This window comes from Abramis brama, assembly GCF_963993115.1.
Source record: "Abramis brama genome assembly, chromosome: 6".
In the NCBI taxonomy this organism is placed as follows: Eukaryota; Metazoa; Chordata; class Actinopteri; order Cypriniformes; family Leuciscidae; genus Abramis; species Abramis brama.
Window position 1 is genome coordinate 21,902,962 of NC_139968.1, and position 27,299 is coordinate 21,930,260.

The window sequence follows — 27,299 nt, forward strand, 5'->3', positions numbered from 1 at the left end:
CACACATCCACGTATTTGCCCTGACCATGTGACTCATCTCCATTTCAGACTGCAATATCACCAAGTTCCTCAACCGGATACTGGGCCTGGAGGTACACAAACAGAACTCCCTCTTCCAGTATTTCACTGACAATTTTGACTACTTGATCGAAAAGGACAAGAAAGATGGCAAATATGATATGGGAATACTGGGTAAGCAGCATTTCTTCTGGTGGAGTGGTACTTTAAGTTGCATTGATCTGCTTAGGTGACAACCAAGTATCTGCTTTCTCTCAGATCTGGCTCCAGGCAATGATCAGATCTATGAGGAGACACAGGAGAAGTTTCTGACTGCGGGAAATCCTCAAGATGGTCAAGTTGTCCTGTATAAGGTCCGTCTTTTTAAAAAGTGTGCATGAAAGTTGAAGACCCACCAAGTTGAACTGATTCTTTAATGATGAGGTTATTACAAACCAGCTCTTTAACGGCTGAGAGCTCAGAAAACATGCCTAAGGCACAGGAGTTTCATGCGTGACACACGCTATCTCTTTCACCAAGAGCAACATTTATTTTTGACGGTTTACGCAATGGGAACTAGTTTCCCAGTCGTTAAGTACTTCCTTGAGCGAGAATAAACCACACTCTGTGAACTTTCTGTTTTGCATAGATTTTAGATCCAAGCATAGCCAGAACATTTTGGACACCTGTCCAACCATTTGGACAAGTTTGACAAACGTTATCTCTGACAGAAATGTTTGTTTTGTTGTGCAGATAAGTGTAGATAGAGGGATGCCTTGGTTGGAGGCTCTTCAGAAGGTCCAAAATCTCAGCAACCCGGATGAAGGTTTCTACTTATCCCATAAAGTGAGTATTTGGGCATAGAGGCAAAAAAACCTCTTCTTTCCAAATTTGCATATAGTTTCCTTTTAGGAACACAGGAAAGATGGTTGCTTGGAAGAACCTTCCTGTTCAAGGGTGAAGGAGGGTTCATGTGTAATTAGAGTTCTTCCTTAGTTGTCTGATGTTGAACATGTTGGTGCCTGTCTCTTTTGCAGTTAAGAGGTAACTACCCATGCGTGCTGCTAGCTGTGCAAGGCCGGGAGGACAACATGGTCATCTACAAACCAAACATTGGCAAGCAGGCCCAAATGGAAAACCTTGATAAACTTAAACAAAAATACCACAAGGTGTGTTCAACCTGTTCACCATACATGAAATAATCTCTAAATTAAATTATTGGAAAACGAGACCTTCCTGAACGTGACACCTGTAGAGCTGCTGTGAAAAACCTCTCTGCTGCCATCTAGTGAGCATTATGGGTTTACGTGATGTTTTCTACCCTTGCTTCAGGTCACACCAGAGGAGGCACAGGATAGCTGGGAAAACCAGTTCACTTTCTCCTTCAGGAAATGTAGCCATGCTAACTGGTGAGAAAAGATACTGTCCCAGCTTCTGACTTGGTACTAGCCAAACTGAGCTCAGAGAATCTAATGTGAATGCATGTTTTATGCAGGAACGGGAGATGCAAGAAGATAGAGGAGGGTCAGGAGTGTATAATGGGCACTCGGTTGCGTCAGTACCACATGTTGTGCGGTGCTCTACTCCGTGTGTGGAAGCGTGTGTCTGATGTGGTCGCTGATGTCACCAGCACCAGCATTCTACAAATTGTTCGCCTCAAGACCAAAGACAGCAACAAACAAGTTGGTGAGTTAACCTGTTGACTCTTCTTGAGGATTTCCTAACTAGCAGATTGTGATGCTCTGGACTGATAATCAAAAGGTTGTAGGTTCTGACCCTGCTAGGACACCATTCCAATCGTTCTAGGGAAGTCAGCATCTTGTAATCATTGCTCTTTCATTCACCTAGGTATAAAAATCCCAGAGACCTGCGTGTCAAAGGTGCGTCAGGAGTTGTTGAGGATGGATGCCGAGGTGAAGCAGCGACGCCAAGAGAAGGAGCAGCAAGCGCAAGAGCAGCGTCAGGCTGAGGAACAGCAGAGACTGATGGTGCAACGTCAGCGTCAAGAGTTCTTGTCAAATTTCTTCGCCCCGTCTTTGCAAGCTCCCAGCTTACCCCCCACCCCTAACATCTTCACCCCGTTTCCTTCCCTAAAAAACCCCTTGGAGGAAATCCTGGACCTGACAGTTCACAATACCTCTCCCTCCTCCCAAGTTAGCACTCAAACTGTGCTGAGTGTCGACAACCTCACTGGGCCATCTGAACCTTCAGTGGATGACTTTAACATTGAAGCATTTATTCAGGAGCAGCAGCAGCAACAACCACAGCAGGAGAGCCAGTCCACACAGGAAAGCAGTACAGCACAGGACACTGACCTGTATGACATGATACTGTCCTTGAACTCATTTATGACAACCCCTAGCCAAAATGACCCTGCCTCTTCCACCTCAGATGCACCTTTGTCGGTACCCATGGTCTTGCCAAGTTCCTTCTCTTCTTCAATGTCCCAATTCACTCCAACGCCGCTCACACCGTCCTCATCTTCTTCCTCTTTGTCGCAAGTCTCTCTCCCCCCTACAGACCAGCAAATGCTCCCGTTACCGAACAGCCACTGCAACTCTGAAGCCATTATAAACGCACGGGAAGTTTTGAACAGCATGCTGCAAAGTGGAACAGAACGCTACTCTGTCATTCAGTACCAACAACCCGAGTGAGACGCTGCTTGTGGTAGTCTCCAGTAAACGCACACACTCAGGGCTGTAGTCTGACCACTGTCGGCGCCGTGCTCCACCTCTGGCCTCGGACCCACAAGCATGAGATTCTGCTTCACAAGATGGGGGAAGTTCGGTGTTTGCTCTGTTCTCGAGTCAAGGATGATCCCTACACAGTTTGTCTTGAAACTGCATGCCAGAACTTCACGATAGTTATCAAGGTGGTCATCCCAGTTTCAACATCCTGAATTGTATACCCTGGGACTTTAAAGAGAATTGATTTACCAAAAATTGTTCAAGCTCAAGTCAGAAAATTACTTAAGGTTTGTATAAGTTATGTAGTACCACATCGGACAGGATATTTCGCTTAAGTTCCTTAAGCTTTTGCTCATGCGGGAATAAAAAGATATTTAAGGTACCCTTTTGGTTCATCACTGGATGAACCCTCTGGAGAACCTCAGATGTTCTTCAATATATATTTGAAATGCCTCAAAGATGTTCTTTTATAAAGGGGTCAACTGTGTTTGTGTGTTCCTCATGGAGCATTCTTGACTCCTCATTTAAGAGTGTGCCTAGAGGTTCTTCAAAGGGTTCTGCCAATGTTCCGGCGTGAGGAACCGGTGCCACAGGTATCTTTTTTTTTCCCTCTTGTATCATTTTTGTGGCCAAAGATTCCGTGTGGGCCCAGCTGAAGTACAAACCTCACATATGCAAGACGTACCACAAAGTTTGCTTCGGCAAGGAGCTTAAGCTTTGATTTGCATTGGACAATCGTCAGCTTTACATTTCCATGATGAACTTCTGTTAGACAAAACACTTTTCCTGAGGAGCAAGAGAACAGGCTACTGTCGAAATGTGCCTTTGGAACATACAGTGGAATGTAGACGTAAACACATACTCCTGTACTGTTACTGTGCAGGTGTTTGTAATGTATTTATTGCCTTTATTTATCAGGCCTTGAAACAGTGTGCTAGTAGGAGAGCGTGACTACCTACAGATCACTTACCTGCGCAGCTGTCTCTCTGTTGTTCTAAAATAGAACAGTCTGTCCTGCTGTCCCCCGTCTCGCAATGTAACGCAAAACGGTAACAATCTATTCGCTGGCTGATTGGTTGATCCCAAAAGGGCTTTAGTCACACTTAATCCCTGTAATAGTACAATCTTTTCACTGTGACCTTAAGATAGACGATCCAGTATGGAAACAAAAAGATCAGACTTCAGAGTTTGATCCGATGTAAAACGCATCCAGGGTACAGTCAAGAAAGGGCAATACAACTTTTATCTAGCTGAATTTAAGCCCTTTATTTAATAAGTTAATTAATTAAAAAGAAATGTTATGTTTTAAATCTTTGTTACGTCTATAAGAATTACTTGATTATTTGTATTTAATTTTAAAGGGACATGTTTTATATTATTGTTTTTATTTTATGTTTTAATGATACTATGATATTTGTAATTGTGCAGACAGAAGACAATCTGGCAGGCAAACAAAATGACACAATTTAAAGCAAAATTGAGTTTTGTTAAAGTTTTGCTCTGTTCTTTGCTGCTGCACTGGATGGTTGAATATATTTCAGTTTATCTTCATTCTTTATACAAATTATACATTCTTAAATATTTTCACTGCAAAATTGAACTGAAACCCAAATATTAACTTCATAGCTCTACGGTGTTAAAACCATTCCCTATCTCAGAATGAAATTCATGAACAATTAGTTAAAGATGTTTTTTATATATATAACATTTCCAAATGTCTTCGTAAAGATAAGATTATTATATGTAAAATCCTGTCCATGATCAAATATTATTTATTTATCCTTTACTGCTTATTCTCTGCACAAATTTCTTATTTTATTCTTTTCATTAAGGGAAATTCTTTCAGCCACATTTGCACTTGAAACTTTTTGTGTGAAATTGTTACACATTCAGCGTGTAATTCCCATTATATTGAATGAAATTCAAGCATTTGATTAATTGTTCCATAATATTTAGTGCATCTAATAGTTTTAACCTTACAAGTGATCCACATAGTCTGTTTTCTCAGTGCCTCCCCAAAAACAGCCAATGAGAAAGATGAACACGGGACTTTAGTTTCTGTTATGCGTTCTAATAAAGCATCTTATGCAACAAAAGCACTATACGATGAGGCCATGAAAGTGGGACAAAGTCTAATTAGAAATCCAATCGACTCCGTGTATGATTTGCACTAAAACAGCATAAATGAGTTTCTGTCTTGTGTGTGTGATTCAGTGCTGCCAAGTTTGTTTGCTCTTGACCCTTATGGGAATGTTCAATACTGTAAACATCTCGATTTATTGGCTTCGCTTTTATATCAATTTACGTAATTTATTGCTATGAAAAAGTAAAAAAAACATGCTACTGACTATGTATCTTGAACCATTTTATTCCTGTGTTCTCATTGGTTATGCTTTTGTCATTTTCTATAGGCCTATTTATAATTTAGATCCAATTGTATATATTGTAAAAACAAAATGTGCCTTTTGACTGTTTCTTAAAGAAATTGTTTTCTACATGTACCTAAAGAAAGGAACATATTACAGTTCAAACTTTATTAATAAAGCAAAAAATAAAATGTTCAGATGTTCTGAGTTTGTGTTTTTTGGTTAATTATTTAAAATGGTTATATTGTTATATTTTTGTGAACTGAAATATTTGCCAGTATTAACATTTTAGTTCTGCTGATTATTTTTTTTTATTATTATTATTTTATTTTTATTTTTTCACATTCGTGTTGAATTATATCTAGACTTTTAGTGGTTGTAGCTTTTTAATTGTACTTTATTTTAATATAAAAAAGTTTTAGAAGACTTTCCCTTTGAAAGTTTACTGTTGTCCCCTAGTGGTCACCGGTCCACTGGTTGAGAACAATTGATCTAAGATTATTCTAGGTTGCCTATTTTAAAGGATACTATCGTATCACCATTGCATTATCATGGTTTTACCATAGCACCAATGTAAAAAAATAAATAAAATAAAAACACGTTAACACCATACACATTATACCATTTGTAAGTGTATGAAATGTCAATTAAAATTATGTAGGCAACCCTCACACTTGCCACCACTGACCAAGGTCAGTTCAGTCCTACGAAAGTATTTTCAAATGAAACTTGCCAAAGAAAATGTAAGAAAAAAGTTCCTCATAGACTCTGGAAAGAGTCAACAAGAAACCAGCAAATGCGGTGGGCACAGTGCATTTCATTGTAGACTGCTATCTTTCATAATAGATACACTCAACATTTAAAATATAAGAATCTTACCTTATTCTTTATTTTGTAATCGTATTTAGTTACAAGGGAAAGTCCTGAGAGTTCATTTACTTAAAGATAAACGCATTTCAGTCAGTTGTGTGATCGTTCTAATGCCGCGCGTTCCCCACCGGGGGCGCTATAGCGTAGGAGAATTTTTTTTACTAAATTATAATCAATATTTTCTCAGAGACATATGCATATAGGCTAAGCATATATAAGCAAGAAAAAATCTAAATTAAAAAATCCTAGCAAAGCAGGTATTAGTAGGTAAGCTCTTATAAAACGTAATCATGGAATTCGACTCAGTGTATTATTGTGGCACTCTTGTATGCATCCGACAAACAATTATTGAGAGGAAATGGAAAATAAGACCAATATGCCACTGTAGTGTGAGGTGTAGGTGTAGTAGCAGTAGTAGCCTACTTAATGACGAAACTGCTCAGCCCACATGTATTAAGCTCCTCCTCCTACCTACAGGTACATGATCAGGTGCTTTATAGATACAAGGGAATATAACGAAACCTTATTTAAAAACTGCAGGTGCCAGGCCTTGTGAGGCCTCCAATACGGAATTAACAGTTTTAGTGTTCGTTTTTAAAGGGGACACATTAAGGTACGTGAGTCGAGCGTTTTCTTCCTTCTCTGCTTTGTTGTGTTTATCGATTGTTTGCGTTGGTCTGTGTTTCACTTTTTGCTGAAATGTAAGCTGTTTAACTGGAAGTTACGTCGAAACGGTGAATAATTGGCGACATGTGTTACGCACGACTCTGAGTTTATAATAACTTGTATTTTAGATCATAGGCTAGGCCTACGTGTTTCTGTTCTGCTCCAATAAATGTTTGATTTTCGTATAATGTGTTGCCTGATTGTTTTGGCTAACAGACACGTTTGAACATGTTTCTACAATTTGTTGCTATTTTCTTTAGAAACTATTTTTTGTTTTTAGAAATGACATTCAAACTTGTTGACAGCTAAATGTGAATTGTGTGAATGCACTTTTGTCTCGTATTTGTCTCATTCATATTAGAACCGTTATTAATTGTTATTAAGTCTATTCATAAACATTAGCGATAGTCCTCAATTCTGAACCTTTATCTCTATATCCTGAAAATGTGTGATGTCCGATTCGTTCGAATCGTTCTTTTGAATCGGATCTTCGGATCTTTTGATGAATGAACCCATTGAGCCACAAAACCTTTCGGAGCGACTCGTACGCGTAGCAAAATCGTACTAAATCATGAAGATTCTCGAGTCAACAGCTGACTGAACAGAACAGAGAACCGTCCGTCTTTATCCGACTCTTAATTAACTAAGAACCAGTGAGGGACCTCACCTGAGTAAGATTTTTTATTAAGTGAACGAAGGATAGGATTAATGGGCCGAAAACCAAGTCTAATAAGTTTACACCATACCAGACAGTACGTTTGAAATGAAGCGGTTCTTCTATAGGTTCTTCTGTTCGAAAGAACCGATTCGTAAGATCAATTGCAACAGTGCTGCAGCACACTCAGCCTTATCTGGCTTAACTGGTTCCGTTACTCACTTGAGTCAATACATGCTTTGTAGTTTCGCTGTGGTTTCGAGAAACCGCGTTCCTATATATCCACATTTCTCTCCAATGATGTTATTCTCAAGTCTGTGAGTCAAGGATAGGCTACTAGTTTTGAAAAGCATTTTTTGTGTTTGTGTGGTTTGTAGTCGGCCCATAAATCAATTAAATCCTTTATTTTTCATTGTACGAGTTTGTATGCCCCGAAATTATTAGGTGTGTTGATGTCTTAAGGTTTAGGCCAGACTACCCAGCTAACAAAAATATGTTTTTAACATGTTTTGCTAATGTTCCTTTTAAGTATGGACGTTCAAAACTTTAAGTTTCTTAAATGTTTTAAAAAATGCTAGCAAATTCTTGTTGGTTATGCAAATATTAGAGAAAACATTAAGTACATTTGTCATTTGCTATGGGAACGTTATTAAAGACCAGATAACTTTGAATGAACGTCCTATTAATGTTAGCAGAATGTTCGTTCATAACCTTGTAAGCCAAAGTTCTAAGAGTGTATCCTGTTAGCTGGATACGTAGAAACAAATGACATGTTCTTTGTTTCGTAATGTTCTCTGTTATGAAGCAGAACAACAAATGTAATCAGCTGTGAAGAACTGGGCTGGACCACCAGGCTAGGTTACTGTTTGAGGGGGCACACCTTAACACAACACATCTAACATTTGTGCTTTCCTCCTACATTTCCTGTGAAGAGTGTTGGCCTGAGGGTGTGAAATGATTCCAGTAATTGTGTTACTTCCTAAATTTATATTTGGTGTAACCACAGAGATGAAAAACAAAGTTTAGAGGAATACAGCTGGAATTCACACATAAAAGAGGTGGATATTTTATGTGGGAATTCCAGCTGTAATTCCTCTAAACTTTGTTTTTATTGTTGCTAAGGTGTGAGAGTGGTTTTAGCACGTTGCTAGGGTGATCTGGGATGTTTCTCTTGTGATATTGTAGCCTCTAGATATGGTTCAGCTCCCACCTTCAATGCAAGTCTCGGATTTTTCGCCCATAAATCGTATGTTTTTAATGACTTAAAGGGATAGTACACCTTAAAGGGATACTCCACTTTTTTGGAAATGGGCTCATTTTACAACTCCCCCAGAGTTAAACAGTTGAGTTTTACCGTTTTCGAATCCATTCAGCCGAACTCCGGGTCTGGCGGTACCACTTTTAGCATAGCTTAGCATAGATCATTGAATCGGACAGGACCATTAGCATCTCTCTCAAAAAAATGACCAAAGAGTTTCGATATTTTTCCTATTTAAAACTTGACTCTTCTGTAGTTACATTGTGTACTAAGACCGACGGAAAATTAAAAGTTGCAATTTTCTAGGCTGATATGGCTAGGAACTATACTCTCATTCCTGCGTAATAATCAAGAAACTTTGCTGCCGTACCATGAGTCCAGCAGGCGTAATGATATGACGCAGCGCCTGAAAATAGTCCCCAGCTCGGTAACTTCCAACGTGACCGGAACTAAGTTTGTCTAACCTATTAGACCTATTTTAAAAATGCTAAAAGTGGTACCGCCAGACCCGGAGTTCGGCTGAATGGATTCGAAAATGGTAAAACTCAACTGTTTAACTCTGGGGGAGTTGTAAAATGAGCCTATTTCCAAAAAAAGTGGAATATCCCTTTAAACATTTTACTCACAGTCATGGTGTTCCAGACCTGTGTGATTCTGCGTAACACAAAAGAAGATGTGTTGAAGAACCAAGCAGTTTTCGTTTCCATTGACTTCCATTAGATATTTCTCAAAATATCTTCTTTTATGTCGCACAGAAGAAAAGTGTTGCAGGGCAAATTACTTGGGTCAATGCTCGTTTTTAAGTCGGGATCTAATAATTTATTCTAAAATACATATATTCCATTCGCAAATAATCCTTTAAATGCATATTGCATGTCTATAATTTCTGAATTAAAGTACATTTTTAAATAAATATTTTTGTATTATGAAATAGTTTAATATTTTGGAGGGGCATATCGACAAAAATCTGGTGTGACTAACATGCAAAAAAAACAGGAAATTATGTCATAGAGAGGACAAGTCAAGGTCAAGAAGTATCTTAATGTTTACTTTAAGGCAAAGTTAGTTTAGGTTGTAAAATGTCATGTGGTGTGACCTCAAAATGTAATGATATTTATTAATTAATATGAAATATTTTTTTTAAAAATACCTTTTTTACCAATTTTTTTAATTTAAATAATGATTGTTTACACATGTATTCAAGGTTTAGAGAAATATGTTCTTTGTACCTCATGTTATGTACTTGATGGTTGTTCCACATTATATTTTTAGAGTTTTTAAATTGACACTTGTTAAAAATGATATAAAAGTTTTCCGAAACCAGCATGAATATAAAGAGTACATTTCAAATTATTATTGTTAACTAATACTAAAACTATTAAAATAGTTTTTTAAAGTTAAAAAAGTTAAACCTTCTTTAGGAGGCACTTCCAATTGGTTCACTAAAGCTTGTGACTCTTTTAAGCAATATGTTAGGCAATATCAATATCAGTTAGGCTACTTTATTTAACTGATATTACTAAAATTAAAATATATCAAAGCTAAATAAAACCTAACAAAATTACTAAAACTAAAATGAAAACTGATATATAAAAAAATAAAAGCTGATTCAATAGTAATAAATACTATAATAGTATATAAATAATAGTGAAATGGGCAATTCTATAATGTATGTCACTGACCCACATGCTGAAGTTTAATACTTATCGTTAGTCTTATAGGCCAATATATGCAGAAACATTCTCTGGGCCAGTGTGCATATTAAACATTAACAGACTGAGGTAATGATTGTCAGTGGAACCAAAGTGCCGTGCAAATCAGCGTCCTTCAGGAACTCGCTTCAGAAAAAAAAAAAAGAAGCTACTGTTGTGTTTTCTTAGACTCACAAATGATTGAGGGCATTTTAGGGAGAAATACATTTTTAAAACCTGGATAAAGAATTGTTAGTCTTCATAAGGTGGCATCGCCTCAGTGAATGGAGACCTTCCCAGCAAAGTTCCTCCTTAATTCCTTGAGGAAAAATGAATATCAGAAAGTACCAAAGGATTTGTAGACCTAGTGGGCGGAGCTTTCCATGGGCTCAGGTGGGGGTTTATAATGCACACAGTTTGTTTTGTTTTTTCCCTCATTACCATTCAGTAGGCTAATTTCTGTGGGGACAACTGCTTGTCATGTAGGCCTACATTTTAAAAAATGGAGATATTATGTTGAAACGGATACTTTGGATACCCTGCTTGCTTTACGTTCCCATTCTAGGTGTTTAGTTTTGTCTTGAAAATGGAAGTGAGATTTAAAGGGACGGTAAGTCCATAAAGTGTCTAGTTGTTTATGCTAGTTGTTGAATGCGCTTAACATGAGCTGTCTTAAGTTTGCTAAACAGCGTGATGTCATCTGAGCCGTGTAATTTCAACAGAGACGAGACTGTAAATACTGACTTGCACCTGTTGGATTTGAGTGTGTTGCTTTTGTTGCTGTGAAGTAAAATAGCCTATATTACATACATATTTGTACTATAAATTGGTAAATGGTGTACTTATTTGTATAATTGCAGAAGTCATGTGCTTTGCTCAAGGGCATGGTTGTGATTTTAACCTGTGACCCCAAAGGGATGGGCTAAATCGCACAAAAATGAAAATGATCCCATAATTTACTCACCCTCAAGCCATCCTACACTGTAAAACATTATATGATCAATAAGTTATGACAACATGTGTTTTTACATTGCGTTAATTCATCAAAATAAGTTACTTAATTTTCTACTTTTTTTTAACAAGTCAGTTTAATGTCATTTAAGTGGAAATTACTTAAACATCCAAGTTGATTGTACTTAAATTTAAGGCAGCAACTTTTTTTAATTTATTTTTTACAGTGTACGTCTATATGACTTTCTTCTTTCAGCCAAACACAATTGGAGTTATAATAAAAATGTCATGGCTCTTTCAAGCTTTATAATGGAAGTGAATGGCACCTTGATTTTTGAAGCCCAAAAAAGCGCATCCATCCATTATAAAAGTAATCCATACAGCTCCAGGGGTTTAATAAAGGCCTTCTCTGGGATTTTTGTTATAAAAATATCCATAATTACAACTTTATAAACTGTAATAATCACTAGTCTCCGGTAACGTCAAGTTCAATACAGGTATTACATAGTCTGCCAATTATAAAGCTTGGAAGAGCCAGGATGAGGGTGAGTAAATTATGGGATTATTTTCATTTTTTGGAGAACTAACCCACAATAAATCACACAAAAATGACATTTCTGTGATCATTTCAAAATCGTATGATTTTTTTTTTTTTTTTTTTGTGGAACACAAAAGGAGATATTTTGAGGAATGTCCTGGCTGCTCTTTTCAGTATAATTAAAGTGAAGGGATCTGGGGGCTGTCAAGCTCCAAAATGACGAAAAAGCATCATAAAAGTGGTCCATATGATTCGAGGATTGTGCTGGTTAGGTTTATGCTAGTTCACGTGAATTAAGGGAGTCTGGTGACCCGTCCACTTTGTGTCTGTAGGGCTTTAGAGGTGGTGAGCAGTGATGGAATTCATAATCATAAACTACAGTATAGTCAGCAGTATGTTAGAATAGGTAAGAGTCATATTCCATGAAGGGAGTTCCCTGGAAAAGGGTAGTGCTGATATTTGCATCCCTGGTTTCATCAATATGAGCAACTTCCTTTTTGACCATCATTGTCATCAACAGCAGTCATCGTTTCATGATGTTTCATATCAGAAATCTACGCAATTTCAAAGTATTACTAAGCTATTTTGTGGAAACCGTGATACATTTGTTCCGTTTTGCTAAGGTTGATAAGCTTTTGTGAACAGACTCTCTCTGACCTTTGCAGCCAATAAAAACATGGGAAGCATTCCAGGAATTCTCTAGTCCAATAGAAACTGCTCTCAAAGTATGTCATGATGATGGTTGCAGCAGGTATTTGTTTGGCAACACGTCTGAATTCAAATGTGTAGGCTACAAGTTAAATTCAATGTGAGTGATTCAGCCCTTATTTTTTATTTACAATAAAGATATTAACTTCCATCAACCGTGCTAATTATGAACTTTGGAATCGGGTATGCCCCTTAAACCCCTCTTGTACTGATAATGGCTTGACTAGTCAATGTTCGGTTTCACTCAACGAATGTCTGCTGAGAGACGCGTGTTGTCAGACTGTTTATTGGTGAGCCGTTGGTGAGGAAGTGTCGGGTATCAGTGTTGTCACGCACTGGCCCCGCCCCCTTGTACCTGTATGGCAGGAATTCAACAGGTGCGAGCATGTTCAGCTAGAGCCAGAGCTGACAAACAACAGCCGAGAGAGGCCCTCAAAAACTGGCGCTTTTCGTCTCAACCGTTTTCCTTTGGTGGTTTGTAAACGCTCTGATATCTTGTTGTTGTCGTTTGTTTGACGTTGCGCTAATAAACGTAAAAACACTTCTTTATCGTTTCAGAAAACCGACATGGAGGAGATGACGATATGGGAGCAGCACACGGTCACGTTATCGAAAGTAAGTTGCGGATCGAGGGTTTAATTCCCCGTAGCCACACCTTATCTCGCTGTGTACAGGTGTGTCTGAGAACGTGACACCAGGTTTACAGTTTCCCAAACAATTGAAAGTCGAGGCGGATTGAAAGTTTTGTGAGCAATTATGAAAGCTGGAGGTTTTTTGTTTTTTTTTCACCTGTCACTGGGGACACACCCGAAATTTTGGAATGTCAAGTTTAGGGTCATGTGGTGCAGTTCACCATAGAAATAAAATTGCCTTTATTCTTTAATTTAAGATTTTTTTTGTGTTTATCGTTTTTATTTTATTTTTTCGTTCTTTTTTCGTTTGCTCTTTTGTCTCATTTAATTAATTTATTTTATATTTTTCTTTTGTCTTTCATGTTTTTTTCATGTTATTTATTTTTGTTTGTTTTTTGTTTTGTTTTGTGTTTGGTTAATTTTTAGTTATTTTGATCTTTTTGTTTATGTTTCTATCATTTGATTGTTCTCATTTTTCTTTTTCTTTTTTTTTTGTTCATTCTTGTGTTTTTGTTTGTTCTTTTGCAAAAAAAAATGTTCTTGTTCTTTTTGGTTTTTCTTTTTCATATTTGTTAATTTGTGTTTTTGTGGCTATTTTTGTGTTCATTCTTTTGTTTTTTGTTTCTTTTGTATATTTTTTTTTGTCTCTGTTTTGTTTTCATTCTTTCATTTGTTTTCCAATCATTTAGACTATTTCTCATTTTTTCTGTTTTTGTCTTTAATTCTTTCTTTTGCTCTTTCTGTCCTTCTTTCTTTCCTTCGCTCTTTCTTTCTTTTGTTCTTTCTGTCTGTCTTTCTTTTTCTTTCTTTCTGTTTCTTTTTTCTTTCGCTCTTTCTTTTGCTCCTGTCTTTTGCTCTCACTCTTTCTTTCTTTTGCTGTTCCTTTCTTTCTTTTTTGTTTGTTCTTTATTTGTTTTTATTCTTTTTTGTTCAATTCTTATTTTCTTTCGTTCTTACATTTTTCATTCTTCTATCACTTATTTGTTCTGTCATTTTTGTTTGTTCTTTCATTCTTTTTTTTCCTCGATCGCTCAGTCTTTTGTTTGTTCATTCTTTCGTTCACAGGATTCCAAGGTCGGCTTCGGTTTTGCGGTCTCAGGTGGGCTGGACAAGCCCAACCCGTTAAATGGGGACACTGCAGTGGTGGTCTCTGATGTGCTTCCCAGTGGCCCCGCCATGGGCCGTCTTCAGTGAGTACACGTCCACTTCTCCTGCATTCAGACCCACACTACTTCCTCCCACACATCCTGTGTAATCCTGTCAGACCTGTCAAGGCTGTGTACAAGATGGAAAAACCAACATACTCAAAACATATTTGGCAGATGATTTTTTGTGATAGAGGCTCACATGATTCATTGTCCACAGTACGCGAGATCAGATAGCTATGGTGAATGGTGTTTCCATGGACAATGTCACCTCACTCTACACTATTCAAAATCTGAGGAAATGTGGGAAATTGGCAAACATTGTAAGTAAGAACATTCCCAAAAACAATGCCAGAACAAATATCTAGGTAACATTTTTGCAGTTTAAAACCATTCTTGTTTTGTTCATTTTGTAGACCGTGAAGAGGCCACGCACAATTCAGATCCCTGCGAGCAACAGACCGACTCGTTCTGCCTCACAATCCAACATACTAGATGACGACGGACCTCGGAACAGAGGTCAGCGTGGCACTGACACCAGCCGTAACCGACGAACTCGAAGCGTGACACCTGACCGCAACGGTCATGACCTCCCCATCATGTCCGGCTTCAAGAGGCTGCCCAGTCAGGATGTGCAGAACAAACCCATCAGAACAACCCTGATCAAGAGAAAACCCACCGATGGTCAGAATCCCATTGCTTTGCATTGCGGAATCATTTGTGGTTCTTGCCAAGATTTCAACATGTTTTTCTCTGCAGAGTACGGAATGAAGCTGGGAAGCCAGATTTTCATCAAGCACATGACTCCCACTGGTCTGGCTGCCAAAGAGGGCACCCTTCAGGAAGGAGATCTTGTTTTAAAGGTGAGGAGCAGGTTCTTTAGGAACCGTTCCATCGCACTTAGATGTTGTGTAACCTATTTAAATCTTCTTGTATAGATTAACGGCATGACGACGGAAAATCTGTCCCTGCTGGAGACCAAGCACCTGGTGGAGAAGTCCAGAGGGAAACTGACCATGCTGGTGTTGAGGGACGACAGAAAGTTCCTGGTCAGCATTCCTGAAGTGGAGGACAGTCCTCTAAACAGCGCAGACGAGAAGAGGGAAGACAGTAGCTCCGAGCTGGAGGGTGAGAGTCGATGTTTTTACAGCTGATCGATGGTTTTTGGAGTGTTGATACTGACTTTTCAATTTTTGCTTGAAGAAATCTCAGACCTGGATTCTGACAACCCCACAAATCGAAAATCCCGTCCAAGAGAACGACGTTCTCGCAGGTGAACACCTCAACTCTGACCTGATTCTCTGACTCTTAGTTAAATGATCTTTGCACTAACAGAGCTCATTGATCCACAGAAGTCGTGCCAATCCTGTGTCTAAACCACGCGAATCTCCCCCTTTGCGCTCTACACTCACAAGACCGCCCGCCCAGTTGATGCCCCCTCGCAGAGGTGAGCCTTAGCGCAAAAACTCAATGGGTCTCATTTATGAAACGCAAGTAAAATTGAATTCAATATGGCATTGTCATGGCCAAGAGGTTTTGACCCATACTTTGCCCATAGTTGTTTATGCAATTAGCTGACTGATGCTTTGGCCTTGTGCAGTTCCCTCGGAGTCTGAATCGGACCGCAGCAACTCGCCTCCACCGTCAAGACACGACACTCTCGATAACAGAGACCGATACAAGTAAACGTGGCTTCATGTGTATTCAGCTCTGTAATGTATTGTTTTTCATTTGTTTTGGGTTGCACTTTATTTTACAGTACGTGCACTTACAGTGTGCTTACCTAAGAAAGCACTGGGTAATATAAGGTAACTACATGGGTTAAGGTTAGGTTTAGGTGTAGGTTCAGGGTTAGTACATGGTTATTAACCAGTTATTGTAATAACTATAATAATTATAGAGTATGAACATGGGGAACAGGACTGTAAAATAAAGTGCTACCTTGTTTGTTTTTTTCCAGAAATTGTGATGAAACTGAACTAATAAATGGCTTATACAATTATTTTATCTCTTTTTGTTCGTTTTTCTTATTCTTTTTTTTTTCTATGTCTGTTTTGCAGTTTTTATTGTTTTTAGTTATATGGATGCATGGATTACATGTTACTTATTTTATTTTATCTTATTTTGTGTGTTTTTTTTGTTTTGTTTTTGTTTTGTTTTTCAGGATTCTTGCTTATTTTATTTTGTTATTGTTTTTTTCTGTTTGGGTTGTTTTGTTTTGCTTTTAGTTTCTTTGTGTTTTTTATTTTGTTTTGCCGTTTTATTTTTATTTTTTTATTTTTTTTCTGTATTTCTTTTTTTTGTGTGAGTGTTTGTTTTTGTTTTGCAATTGTGTTTTATCATGCTACTGTTTGTTTGGGTGAGATGCATGGGTCACATGTTTGTCTGTTTCAGGGCTCTCTCAGGGATCTCCACACTACCAAACCCTCGAGCCTCACCCGTCACCCAGAACTGGAACCCCTCCACTGCCTCACGACCTCGCAGAGGTCTGCCTCAAAATGCGATTTTACCCTATTATTTGTACGAACCTTGTAGACAATTGAATCTCTGTAGTTTAACGACTGTTTGTTTTGTGTTACCAGCTGTTTCTGAGTCGGATTCAGACCGGAGCGCCTCTCCGCCCCCCAGACGTGAGAGTCCCAGACCTGAAAATAACTCCAGATACAAGTATGAGTCCACATCATGAGGATCAAACACCAAATGCAAACACAATGTTACATCTAATGCACATTTTCGTCGTTGAATTGTCTGAAAGACCATCTTAAAGGTTTAGATCACCCAAAAATGAAAATTCTGTCAAGAATTACTCATCCTCATGTCTTTCCAAACCCAAAAGACTATCGTTCATCTTCGGAACCCAAATGAAGATCTTTTTGATGAAATCTGAGAGCTTACAGTGTCTACACAACTACCACTTTGATGCTTTAAAAGCTCATAAAGAGATCATAAAATGAATCTATATGAATTGAGCGGTTTAGTCCAACTTTTCTATAGAGACTCGATCACTTTATATGTTGAACAGATTGAATTTAGGCTTGAGGATGACTGAGTAATGAAAGAATTTTCATTTTTGGGTGAGGAACTATCCATTTAAGTATGGTTGTAAATTATTATTCCCAACATGTTCCATTCTTGAAAAATTGACCTGGTCCGAATAATGTTCTTAAAGTTAACGGTTCGAGAACATGCACTGTGACACCCTTTTTCACCTCATAGGTTTTCAATAATGTATCTAGAAATATCTCCATTGCCTCTTCTCTTCTCTTCTCCCAGGGTGCTTCCTGATCTCCCTCCTCCAGGAATGAAGTCTTCCTCTCTTAGCATGTCTCAGGATTTCCCCCGCCGCATGGCCTCCCCTTACAGGCCTCCACCCAGAGGTGATTTTTCACCCCCCACGGCACTTAATTTTCAGTTCTGTATGCCATTTTAACAGACTCATTCAAGAGCATGTCTTTCCCACACAGCTGCATCAGAGTCCGAATCGGACGATAGTACCGGACCTCGCAGACAGGGGACTCCAGCCAGCCAGGAGTCCCGCAATAGATACAGGTACACATGAGGGACGCCTCACTGCCACTTTTAACGCAACTCGCACCGGACTCTTTCAGTAGGGCCAGTCATCTGCCTGTACACGATGAGATAAAAGTTTATTCTGTTGTTTTTCATTTATTTGCTTTATTTGCTTTATTTTTTTGTGTGTTGCATTATGTTGCTTGTATGCATTCATGTATTTTTCTTTCATTGTGATATCTGAAAATGTGATATGTGTTCTTTTAAAATAAAAGACCGAATCAACCTGAGTTTTCTCCTGTACTATGTTGATTTGTGGCTCTTGAAAAGGAAATATTGCTCCTAAGACCTAGATAGCATCTTGTATCCAACATCTGAATTCATAAGTATACAATCAAATTATCCACATAATACAATAAACGGTATTTATACACACTTTATGTAAGATTTTAAATGTTATTTCATTCTCAACAACCAGTGGTGTAATGGAGATAGAGGTATCATAGATATGGATCTAATGATCTTTTTGATACGTTTAGTTTAGTACTTTCTGCTTGTCCATATGAATCATTGATTTTTGGGACTTATAATTGACCCTATAATCAGTTATGGCAGCGGATAGTCTACCCCTTTCAATGAGAGAGAAACCCCCAGAAACCCTGAGGTGAATATCTCCCTCAATGATTTCACATTAGTTCCCACTCTCCTCATGGACAAGCATTATTTAGTATCCCCTCATCCTCCTTTTTCCCATCCTCTCTCACCCTCCCATCTGCCCTCTTTCTCTTGCAGGGCGACCCCAGAGGTCACGCCAGTCCCTGTAATGGAACCCCCAAAATGGGCGAAACCCTCAACGCCTGTACAGAGAGGTATATTCAAGGTTAAATATTCAAGGTTAAATATAAAAAATGTATGCAATGAATATAATATTTCTTAATACTTAGAAAAATATTTTCAAATATGAATGTGTCATTTAAATTAAATATTAAACATTATTTTCTAAATAGTAAAGTGTACATTGCTGTAAGTTCTGTAATTACACATCATACTTACACATTAAATTTCCATAATATATAAATAATAAATATTGATGGCATAAAAATGTTAACTACGAATAACTACTTAATTTCAATTAAACATTTGAAGTGTACATTGTTACACATTATTTTCCAAATATGAATATGTAAATTACTGTCAATTTTGTGATTGCATATTAATATTTACAAATGAATTTTCCATAATATATAAATATTATATATTGATGACATGAAAATAATCTTTCTGTTAGTTTTTTTTACCTTGTCCCTCAATCTTAAGTATGAAAAATATTTTTAGATATTAATGTGTATATATTAAATATGAAATATGTAAATATCCATGTGTACATGATTGTTATTTAAATATTAGTGTGTAATAACTGTACATTGTAATTGTTCATGCACATTTCACATGATATATGATATTTTTTTTTATATTTAATACATTATTTAAATTAAATATTTAAAGTGTAATTTATTACACATTATTTTCTAAATATTAATGTGAAAATTACTGTAAATTCTGTAAATACATATTCATATTTGCACATTATTTTTCTGAAATGCATTAATAATATATATTGATGGCATGGAAAATGTCATTTTTTTTGTACCTCAATGTTAAGTTTAAATATTGATGTGTAAATATTTAAATATCCATGTGTACATGATTATGTTGTTTAAATATTAGTGTATAAATTCTGTAATTGTTCATACGCATTTCACATTAATATTTACGCATGCATTTCATAAAATATAAATAATAAATATTGATGGCATGAAAATAATTTGACATTTTTGTAAGTATGAAAGTATGAAATATTTAAATACTGATGTGTACATTATTTAAATATCAGTGAATGAAATTATTTTTTTACAAACTACATTACAAACTATTTACACATTAATTTTTCATAGAAGTCATATGAAGTATTTTTGTGAAGTAATATTTTTATGAAGTAATATGTCATTAGCTATTACAATTTTAAATTACACTCTTTGCATTTTAAATTCACTGCCTTTGAGTTATTAGCAACCCATAATGGTCTCTAATTTGCATATTTAATCAGCTCCTTCAGAATCCGAGTCGGATGCAAGTTACAACACTCCTCCAAGATCGCAGTCTCCAGTCGCTAAAAACTCAAGAATCAGACAAGGGTAAGATATACTAATGCTGTTTTATTTGTTTTGGATTATTATTTTGCATATAAAGGTGACCACTATTTTCATTATTGTTTCGTCTCAGAGCTGAAATGCAAGTGCCAATCATCAACAACCGACAAGATCCCCCACTCAGATCCGCTCCTGCCAGACCACCACCCGAATGTATGTATAATGCACTTATTTCATGTCTGAGTGGTCATTAGAGAAAGATGCCATTCATGTTGCCATATGAATGAATGTACATCTTTCTTTGGCCTTTGTAATGTTGTTTTGGTTGATTCGCCAGATTCCTCTGAATCAGAAAGGGCCCCGTCACCTCTCAGGAGATCTGACAGTCCCAGCCACAACAGCGATCACAGGTTCAGAACGCCTCCTATGATCTATATTTATCTAATCCACACTTAAGATAGCAGATTATGTCATAGTGAAGGTCAGCAAACACTTTGGTTGCAACCAAACAATTCCTCAAGACATTGTATGCGGTCCTAGTCGCTTATTGTGTGAATTTGAATATCGACTCTTTCTTTCAGTTTTCCACATGCTAATGGAACTCTCCGCTCCAACATATCCATTCCCAACCACACCACGTTGAAATGTGAGCACCATTAGTCCAAAAGCACACCCATAATGCATTGCAACTTACTGAGTGACTGTCGGGTACTAAATTGTAACTGTTTTATCTCAGCGAAACCTGTAGAGGAGCCGCTTTATTCACTTCCACCAGACGCAGTGCCAACACCAAACCTGGGGTGAGAAATGTAGTTTCTTTGTATGCAGATATATATTTTTTCAGGTTCACATGCGTCATATTTCACCCCAAAATTAAATTGGGAAAAATTTATTTTAATTTTAATTTTATTTATTTTTTACTACAATGATGTATAAATACTTTATATTTAATTGATTATATGTATTATATTAAATATTTTATATATAAATGTATTGTATTGTATATTTTATTACATTATTTTTTATTTATAATTCATTTAAAATAAGCATAAATTTAAAATTACAACAAATATTACCATGGTGTATAGAGATACTTAAATTTTAAATATTTTTACCGTTTTATATTTATAATTAATTTAAAGACATTAAAAAAATAATAAACATGATGTACACTCATATTTACATTCCTTTTATTACTTTAAAAATATCAATATTTATAGTTAAATATAATTTGAATAAGCATGAATGATTTAAATTATACAAATTATTTAAAATTATTTGTATTTATTATATAAAATATTTACATTTAATTTATTATATTTTGTTTTAATATGTATAATTAATTTAAATAAGCATAAATTAAAGACAGTACAAAATATTAGCATTATTTAAATACATTTTTATTTTATTTTAATTTTTTCATATCAGGTACAGCTCGGACCAGAACCACATCAGCTTTGTGAAGGAGGGCAACGTTGGGTTGAGGCTGGTGGGAGGGAATGATGTTGGCATCTTTGTTGGTGGTGTCCAGCCCAACAGTCCAGCCCAGAGGCAAGGCATGATCGAGGGTGATCAGATACTGGAGGTAGGACCAAAGAACCATGTACACACATGATCAAACCTTTCAGCTATATTCTCCATTCTTCAAGAGTCTTTTTTGGTATTTTGATAGGTAAACGGTGTAGACTTTAACCACTTCACCAGAGAGGAGGCAGCTATGTACCTCATGAACATCCACGCTGGGGAGCGAATCGATATTCGGACTCAGAACAAAATGGACAGTGAGTGCCTTCATGTCCAGACCTTAGGATGCCACTTGTGACCAATCCTTTGCAGTATTCCAAACAAAAAAGTCAAATTAGGGAAGTAAAATGGATTACGAATGCCATTGCGAAATTAATTTCTGCTCTTGCCCTCTTAGTCTACAAGAAGATTTTGAAGTCCAGCCTCGGTGACTCTTTCTACATCCGTACACACTTTGACCATGTGGCTGAGAGCAGTCTCGGCTTGAGCTTTACTAGAGGTGAGGTGTTCAGAGTGGTGGACACTATGTATCACGGGAAGCTGGGAAACTGGCTAGCTGTGCGCATGGGCAATGATCTACACGAACTGGACAAAGGCACCATTCCTAACCAGACCAGGTTTGTTAAATTGCTGCTTTTAAAATCTTCCATCCATAGATATGGTTAGTTTGTTTGCTTGTTAAGTATGTTACATTATAGTTCCTACATGTACTGACCCTCTCTATTTTAGGGCTGAAACTCTGGCCAATTTGGAGCAGGCACAGAGAATAAGTGCGGCCGAGCGCCAAGCCTCCGGCCCCAGAGCCGAATTCTGGAAGCTACGGGGCTTAAGAGGGGCCAAAAAGAATACCAGAAGAACCCGCGATGACCTCCTACAGTTAACGATTCAGGGCAAATTTCCAGCATATGAGAAGGTCCTGCTGAGAGAGGGTTAGTGTTTTGTTTAGTTTTTTTATTCAACTGTGACATTTTTAATGTCATGTACCTTAACAGCGATAGTGGACTATTCCTAATGGAGTTTATGGTTGTAACATGCGTTTGTTTGCTCATATGCAGCCAATTTCAAACGGCCAATTGTCATTTTGGGTCCTCTGAACGACATTGCAAATGAGAAGCTGGCCCGAGAGTTGCCTGATGAATTTGAAGTTGCAGGTATGAAAAATTGGATTTACGTTTTGAGAGAATTTTTCAGTTGAAATTTCTTCACTGTCAATTATTGAATATTCCATTTTGTTGGCTTGTAGAAATGGTTGCCAGGAGTGGAAGTGATAGTTCATCCAGTGTCATAAAACTGGACACAGTTAGGCGGATAGCAGAGCTGGTAACCTTTTCTTATGATATAGAATTAATGCTGTCAGTATAAGCCAACATGACCTCAACCAAACACCAACTAGTTTTCAGCCAACAAAGTATCTTGTTTTCACTTGCAGGAAAAGCATCCCCTGCTAGATATTACACCAACTGCAGTAGAAAGATTGAATTACATCCAGTACCATCCCATGGTGCTCTTCTTGGATCCTCATAATCGGAAGGACGTGAAGGCCATGAGGCAAAAATACATGCCAGGCTCCAACAAGAGCTCTCGTCGTCTCTACGCTCAGGCCTTAAAGCTAAGGAAACACTATAGCCATCTGTTTTCTGGTAAACCCTTCAAAGCCTGTCTTCAAAGTTTATATTCTCTGCTTAAATCATTTCTGAAAACGCTTTCAGAAGCTTTTTATGTGCTCTGAAAGGCAATCTCTGGTTTTTCTGTCTCCTTAACAGCACGCATTGATCTTGAGCCTAATACAAATATGTGGTATGACAATTTGAAAGACAAGATTCGGCAGCAGCAGTCTAAACCCGTCTGGGTTTCAGAAGTAGCGGTAAGAGCCCTAGAGTTTTATAATGATACGCTCACGTGTTGTCGAATTAACGTAATTACGAGTTTTGTCTTTGCTGAACTCTTTGGAAACTCAAAACTTTATGAAAGCTCCAACTTGACCATTGGGGACATCATGCAAAAAACCAACAGCTCTGAAACAAATCTCTTAATTGCGATAAATCTGACAAGACGTGAATTTAGGATTGGTGGAGAACCTACATGTCATACTTGAATTGGTTAACGAGAACTTGGTCTGTGTCTAGTTGGAGGGAGGCGCCGACGAGGAGCTTGATGCATTGAGCCGTGCGAACAACTCTGACTACCTTAGTGGTGCCAGTGACTACGAGGACACTGACGGTGAGCCCTTCACAGATGGCGAAGCCTACACTGACAATGAGGACCTGGAAGAGCAAACACAAGGCATCGCCAGACACCGCAGCAGTGCACTTGCCCGCTCCTCGGAGCCCGCCACTGGGCAGAATCCTAGTCCTGAACCTTCCTACCACCTAGAGCCATACCTGGAGGAAGAATCCGAGTACACCCTACCTCCCAGTGAAGTACCTCCTATCCTCCACGTTCCAGAACCACGTTCTCCACGCGGTGCCACTGGCTTTCACCAACAAGAAGACGATGTCCCCTCGCAGCGCAGCTTCACGGATTCAGACTTCAGCACCGGTGACATGGCCGCACCACCGGCACCTTCTGATGTGCCGCCCAACTTCAGGGCACCAGATCCCAAAGAAGTCCAATCAGAGACCCCTCCACTATCAGTTATAGAGGAGAAACTACAACAGGTGCCATATATATCTAATACCCATGTCACTGACCAATTGACAACATGATTTATTCAATTAGGACATGTTCTTTAATAGGACGAATCTTTGCCTAACCATACATTACCTCTAAATGCAGAGGGAAATAATAGGTTTCTAATGTTCTTCATGCCACTGATTCTAGAGGTAACCTTGAACTTCTAATTGGTTGATTGATCCACTGAATTACAGTTTGAGTAGCACAACAGACTTTAGTCAAATAGGACCTCTTCATCCTTAGTAGGTAACTTACCCTAACCATAACCTACCTTTTAAAAACAGAGTGAAATAAGTTGAAAATGTTCTTCACACCACTGATCCCAGAGGTAACTGACTGTAAAACCTGATTAGTTGATGAATCCACCTTAAGTAAAGTTTGAGTACCACATCATTAAGTCCTTGACCCTAAAATCTGACCCCACTAATATCACAGTTTGAGTAGCATGGCATGATTTAGTCAAGTATGATATTTTATTGGATCTACATCCTTAGCAGGACCAATAATGGCCAAACTTACTCTAACCAAAACCTACATATAAAAGCAGAGAGAAATTATTTTTTGATAATGTTCTTCATCCCACTGATCTCTGACCATAAAATCTGATTATTTGATGAATCTACCTTAAATAAAATTTGAGTAGCACGTCATTGGATTTTGCCAAGTAAGACATGTTCCTGGAACAGCATTCCTCTCTGAATATTTAGCCCTATCCCTACCTATAAACCTAACTCTACCCATTACTTATCCCTAAAATCAGATGAAAATAATAGGTGAAAAACACTGATGTAGAAAGCCTAACCCTGGTTGTAAGCCTAAACTTGACATAAACTGTAAACTTTTAAAGTTACCAAATCTGATTGGTTGGTTGGAATGTTGTTCAAGGATCAACAAAGATGTTGATTCAGGAACATGTTGCACTTGGTGAAATCACATTCACCTAATCCCAGAGGTAATCCTGACCCTAAAATGTGGTTGATTGGTAATTCCGGTTTGAGTGGTGCAGCACGATTGAATCAAGTTGTTTATGTTTATGGATTTACATCCTTAGTAGAACCAACAAAAGACAAATCCTTTACCCTTACCATAGCCTACCCTAAATCTTACTGTAGGACTTAAAAAGATGGTGATACAGGAACATGTCCTACCTTAAGTCATGTTGAGGTATTTGATTACGTTTAATATTAAGTATCTCAAAATACTCGATGGAGCTATTCATAATTTTGTGTGTTGTTGTTTTAGGCCCGTATGGCAGAACCAGAAAGGAAACCTTCCCCTTCATTTGTAGTGTAAGTATTTCTATTTGATCTGTCAACTTGTGCTTGATGAAGAAAAAGTTCTGCATCAATTTATTTTTCATTTTTAAATGCATTTAATAAATCTTTTCTTTTAGATTGGCACATCACGAAGCCATGCAAATCCGGAGAACACAAATCCGAGGAAGTGACAGTGACAGCGATGAAAACGCCAGAGATGATGACGAATTTGGTATTGATGATGAAACTGAATGGGGACCTGCCACAGAGCTGTAATGTACACGGATTGTACTAACATCACAAACAGGCACATGGACCGCTCATGTCTTATTCTGGACCTGTACATTTACACAACCAAACTGGAAATAACTTTTGTGTGTGTGTGTGTGTGTGTGTGTTTTTTATCAAGTGTTCTTATGGACTTGTTATAGATAACTAGTCTTGGATTTATTTTAAAGATTTGTTTCCGGAATTGCTTCCTTTTTCTGGGTTTTGATGTTGTAACGGATGTGCTGAGGTCTTCCTCAGGATTATTTCCAAAAGAAATATTACCAGTTGTAATAAAGACCATTTGGGTATGTTTTACCCTTTTCAGTAACTCGCTATGTATTATATTATTAATGTTTTTTTTTGTAATAAATGGAACAAACCATTTAAGCCCAAATGATGAATAGTGTTGGAGATTGTACTGAAATTGATCTAACTTCTAAGTCTTTTCCACGATTTTCTGCCGTTCATCTTACTCAACCTGCTTAAAAGGTGAAGTGCTACATTTCCTCTAGCTGAATCAAATGGAATTGCAACAATACTAACTTTTTTTTAAAGTAGGTTCTTTGAACATTCCCCGAACTCCCACTGAGCAAACAAATCGATAACCCTTACCCAAACACACACAACATTGTTTGAGATCATGTTGCTATTCTAGGTTGGTCGGGATGCTCAAAAGTGGTTACAGTTTTGCAATATTTTGTAAGTGCCACAGTGATACAGATTTTGGTGAAATCAACCTACAAATGATATTTATAGAGTTATAATAGATCTGTTCAGGCTATATCATGAGTTCCCTCCTAGGGCGTCTCAATCAGCTCCCTAGTTTTAGCTCCACACAATTTAAGCGCTGCCTTTTTTTATCTCACAATGCAGTGCAAAAATCAACAACTACTCTCACTATGGCTGTGTCCCAATTCAAAGTCTGCATCCTTCGAAGACCGCAAAGGTTGGACTGAGCATTGTTAAATGGGATGGTCTAGCCTATAAAGACAGTTCTTGTAGTCTAGCACCTGTGACAGCTGCCGTTGACAAGTGACAGTAACATTTGTACTGGCCTTTTTTGAAGGTTATACTGTATTAAACTGTCTGAAAACAAAACAGGGTTCACAAATTGTCTAAATGTGTTCACCCTGGTCCATTTCTGTATATAATAAAGAGTATAAACTATATAATTGCATCTTAGTAATATATGTCAACATTTGAACCTCTTTAAAGTTTTTTTATTTATTTATTTGTATCAGATATTTGAGTTAAGCTGAAACCCAAAACTTACGTTTAAAAGTGTAATTCGGCAATTTCTCTAAAAAAAAATCCTGTCATCACAAGCGCGCAATGAATTCTGGGGAAGGCAAGGCCGTGAAGGGTCCATCTGTTGTATCCTTCATTTCACAGGAAACAAAGGACACATTTGGAGGCCACTTGGAGCCTTCTCATTGGGGCAGCCTTCGTTGTGCCGCAGTGATGCAATCAGCCTTCGAAGGATGCAGCCTCTGAATTGGGACACAGCTAATGATCCCTTAACAGAATGTCACATTTTCTGAAGCGCGAAACAAAAAACGCACAAGCCAACTCAATACATATCATGTCATGTGACCGTTATTAAAAGACAAACAGCTAAACTGACTTGCCATTCCAAATCTTACCAACATATCTTGTATTTTTGCTATTGGTTGGCTTTAGTGAATTTATTTGCATACTGAATTCTGATTGGCCTTGCATTGCAAAGATTGTTATGCTCTGTCTTTTCAAGAC

At 37.6% G+C, this 27,299-nt stretch overlaps 2 protein-coding genes across 6 annotated transcripts in view; both read left to right on the top strand.

Moving 5' to 3' along the window:
- sbno2b (strawberry notch homolog 2b) overlaps positions 1–5,245 on the top strand; it is a 46,023-nt gene extending 40,778 nt beyond the window's left edge. For both annotated transcript variants that reach the window (XM_084117545.1, XM_084117546.1), the window contains 7 exons: positions 49–192; positions 277–371; positions 751–843; positions 1,035–1,166; positions 1,330–1,406; positions 1,493–1,683; positions 1,846–5,245. In XM_084117545.1, the coding sequence (XP_083973671.1) occupies positions 49–192; positions 277–371; positions 751–843; positions 1,035–1,166; positions 1,330–1,406; positions 1,493–1,683; positions 1,846–2,651 (1,538 nt within the window). In that variant the 3' untranslated portion in view covers positions 2,652–5,245. The remainder of the gene's footprint in view (positions 1–48; positions 193–276; positions 372–750; positions 844–1,034; positions 1,167–1,329; positions 1,407–1,492; positions 1,684–1,845) is intronic.
- Positions 5,246–6,272: 1,027 nt separating this feature from the next.
- tjp3 (tight junction protein 3) lies at positions 6,273–26,715 on the top strand. 4 transcript variants are annotated; one of them, XM_084116782.1, is made up of 31 exons: positions 6,273–6,533; positions 12,946–13,002; positions 14,085–14,209; positions 14,385–14,487; positions 14,581–14,848; positions 14,924–15,027; positions 15,103–15,292; positions 15,368–15,437; positions 15,517–15,611; positions 15,765–15,846; positions 16,559–16,650; positions 16,747–16,831; positions 17,438–17,541; positions 17,629–17,713; positions 18,467–18,543; positions 19,782–19,869; positions 19,958–20,037; positions 20,162–20,234; positions 20,406–20,470; positions 20,561–20,624; positions 21,253–21,409; positions 21,497–21,605; positions 21,746–21,965; positions 22,078–22,277; positions 22,404–22,499; positions 22,592–22,668; positions 22,778–22,988; positions 23,112–23,212; positions 23,475–24,005; positions 25,264–25,310; positions 25,415–26,715. In XM_084116782.1, exons 2-31 carry the CDS (start codon positions 12,955–12,957, stop codon positions 25,551–25,553), a joined length of 3,786 nt encoding a protein of 1,261 aa, XP_083972908.1. In that variant the 5' UTR covers positions 6,273–6,533; positions 12,946–12,954; the 3' UTR covers positions 25,554–26,715. The 4 variants fall into 4 exon arrangements, with proteins under 4 accessions (XP_083972908.1, XP_083972906.1, XP_083972907.1 ...); XM_084116780.1 differs by lacking the exon at positions 6,273–6,533 and adding an exon at positions 10,622–10,800; XM_084116781.1 differs by lacking the exon at positions 6,273–6,533 and adding an exon at positions 10,635–10,800 and having other exon boundaries at positions 15,520–15,611.
- The last annotated feature ends 584 nt before the right edge of the window (positions 26,716–27,299 follow it).

Excerpts from the sequence above, each read along its gene's own strand:
- tjp3 (XM_084116780.1), top strand. The coding sequence starts at position 10,777 with ATGGAAGTGAGATTTAAAGGGACG. Across the intron at positions 10,801-12,945 it reads AAGTGAGATTTAAAGGGACG|AAAACCGACATGGAGGAGAT; the intron begins GTAAGTCCATAA and ends TTATCGTTTCAG. Across the intron at positions 14,488-14,580 it reads GTGGGAAATTGGCAAACATT|ACCGTGAAGAGGCCACGCAC; the intron begins GTAAGTAAGAAC and ends TTCATTTTGTAG.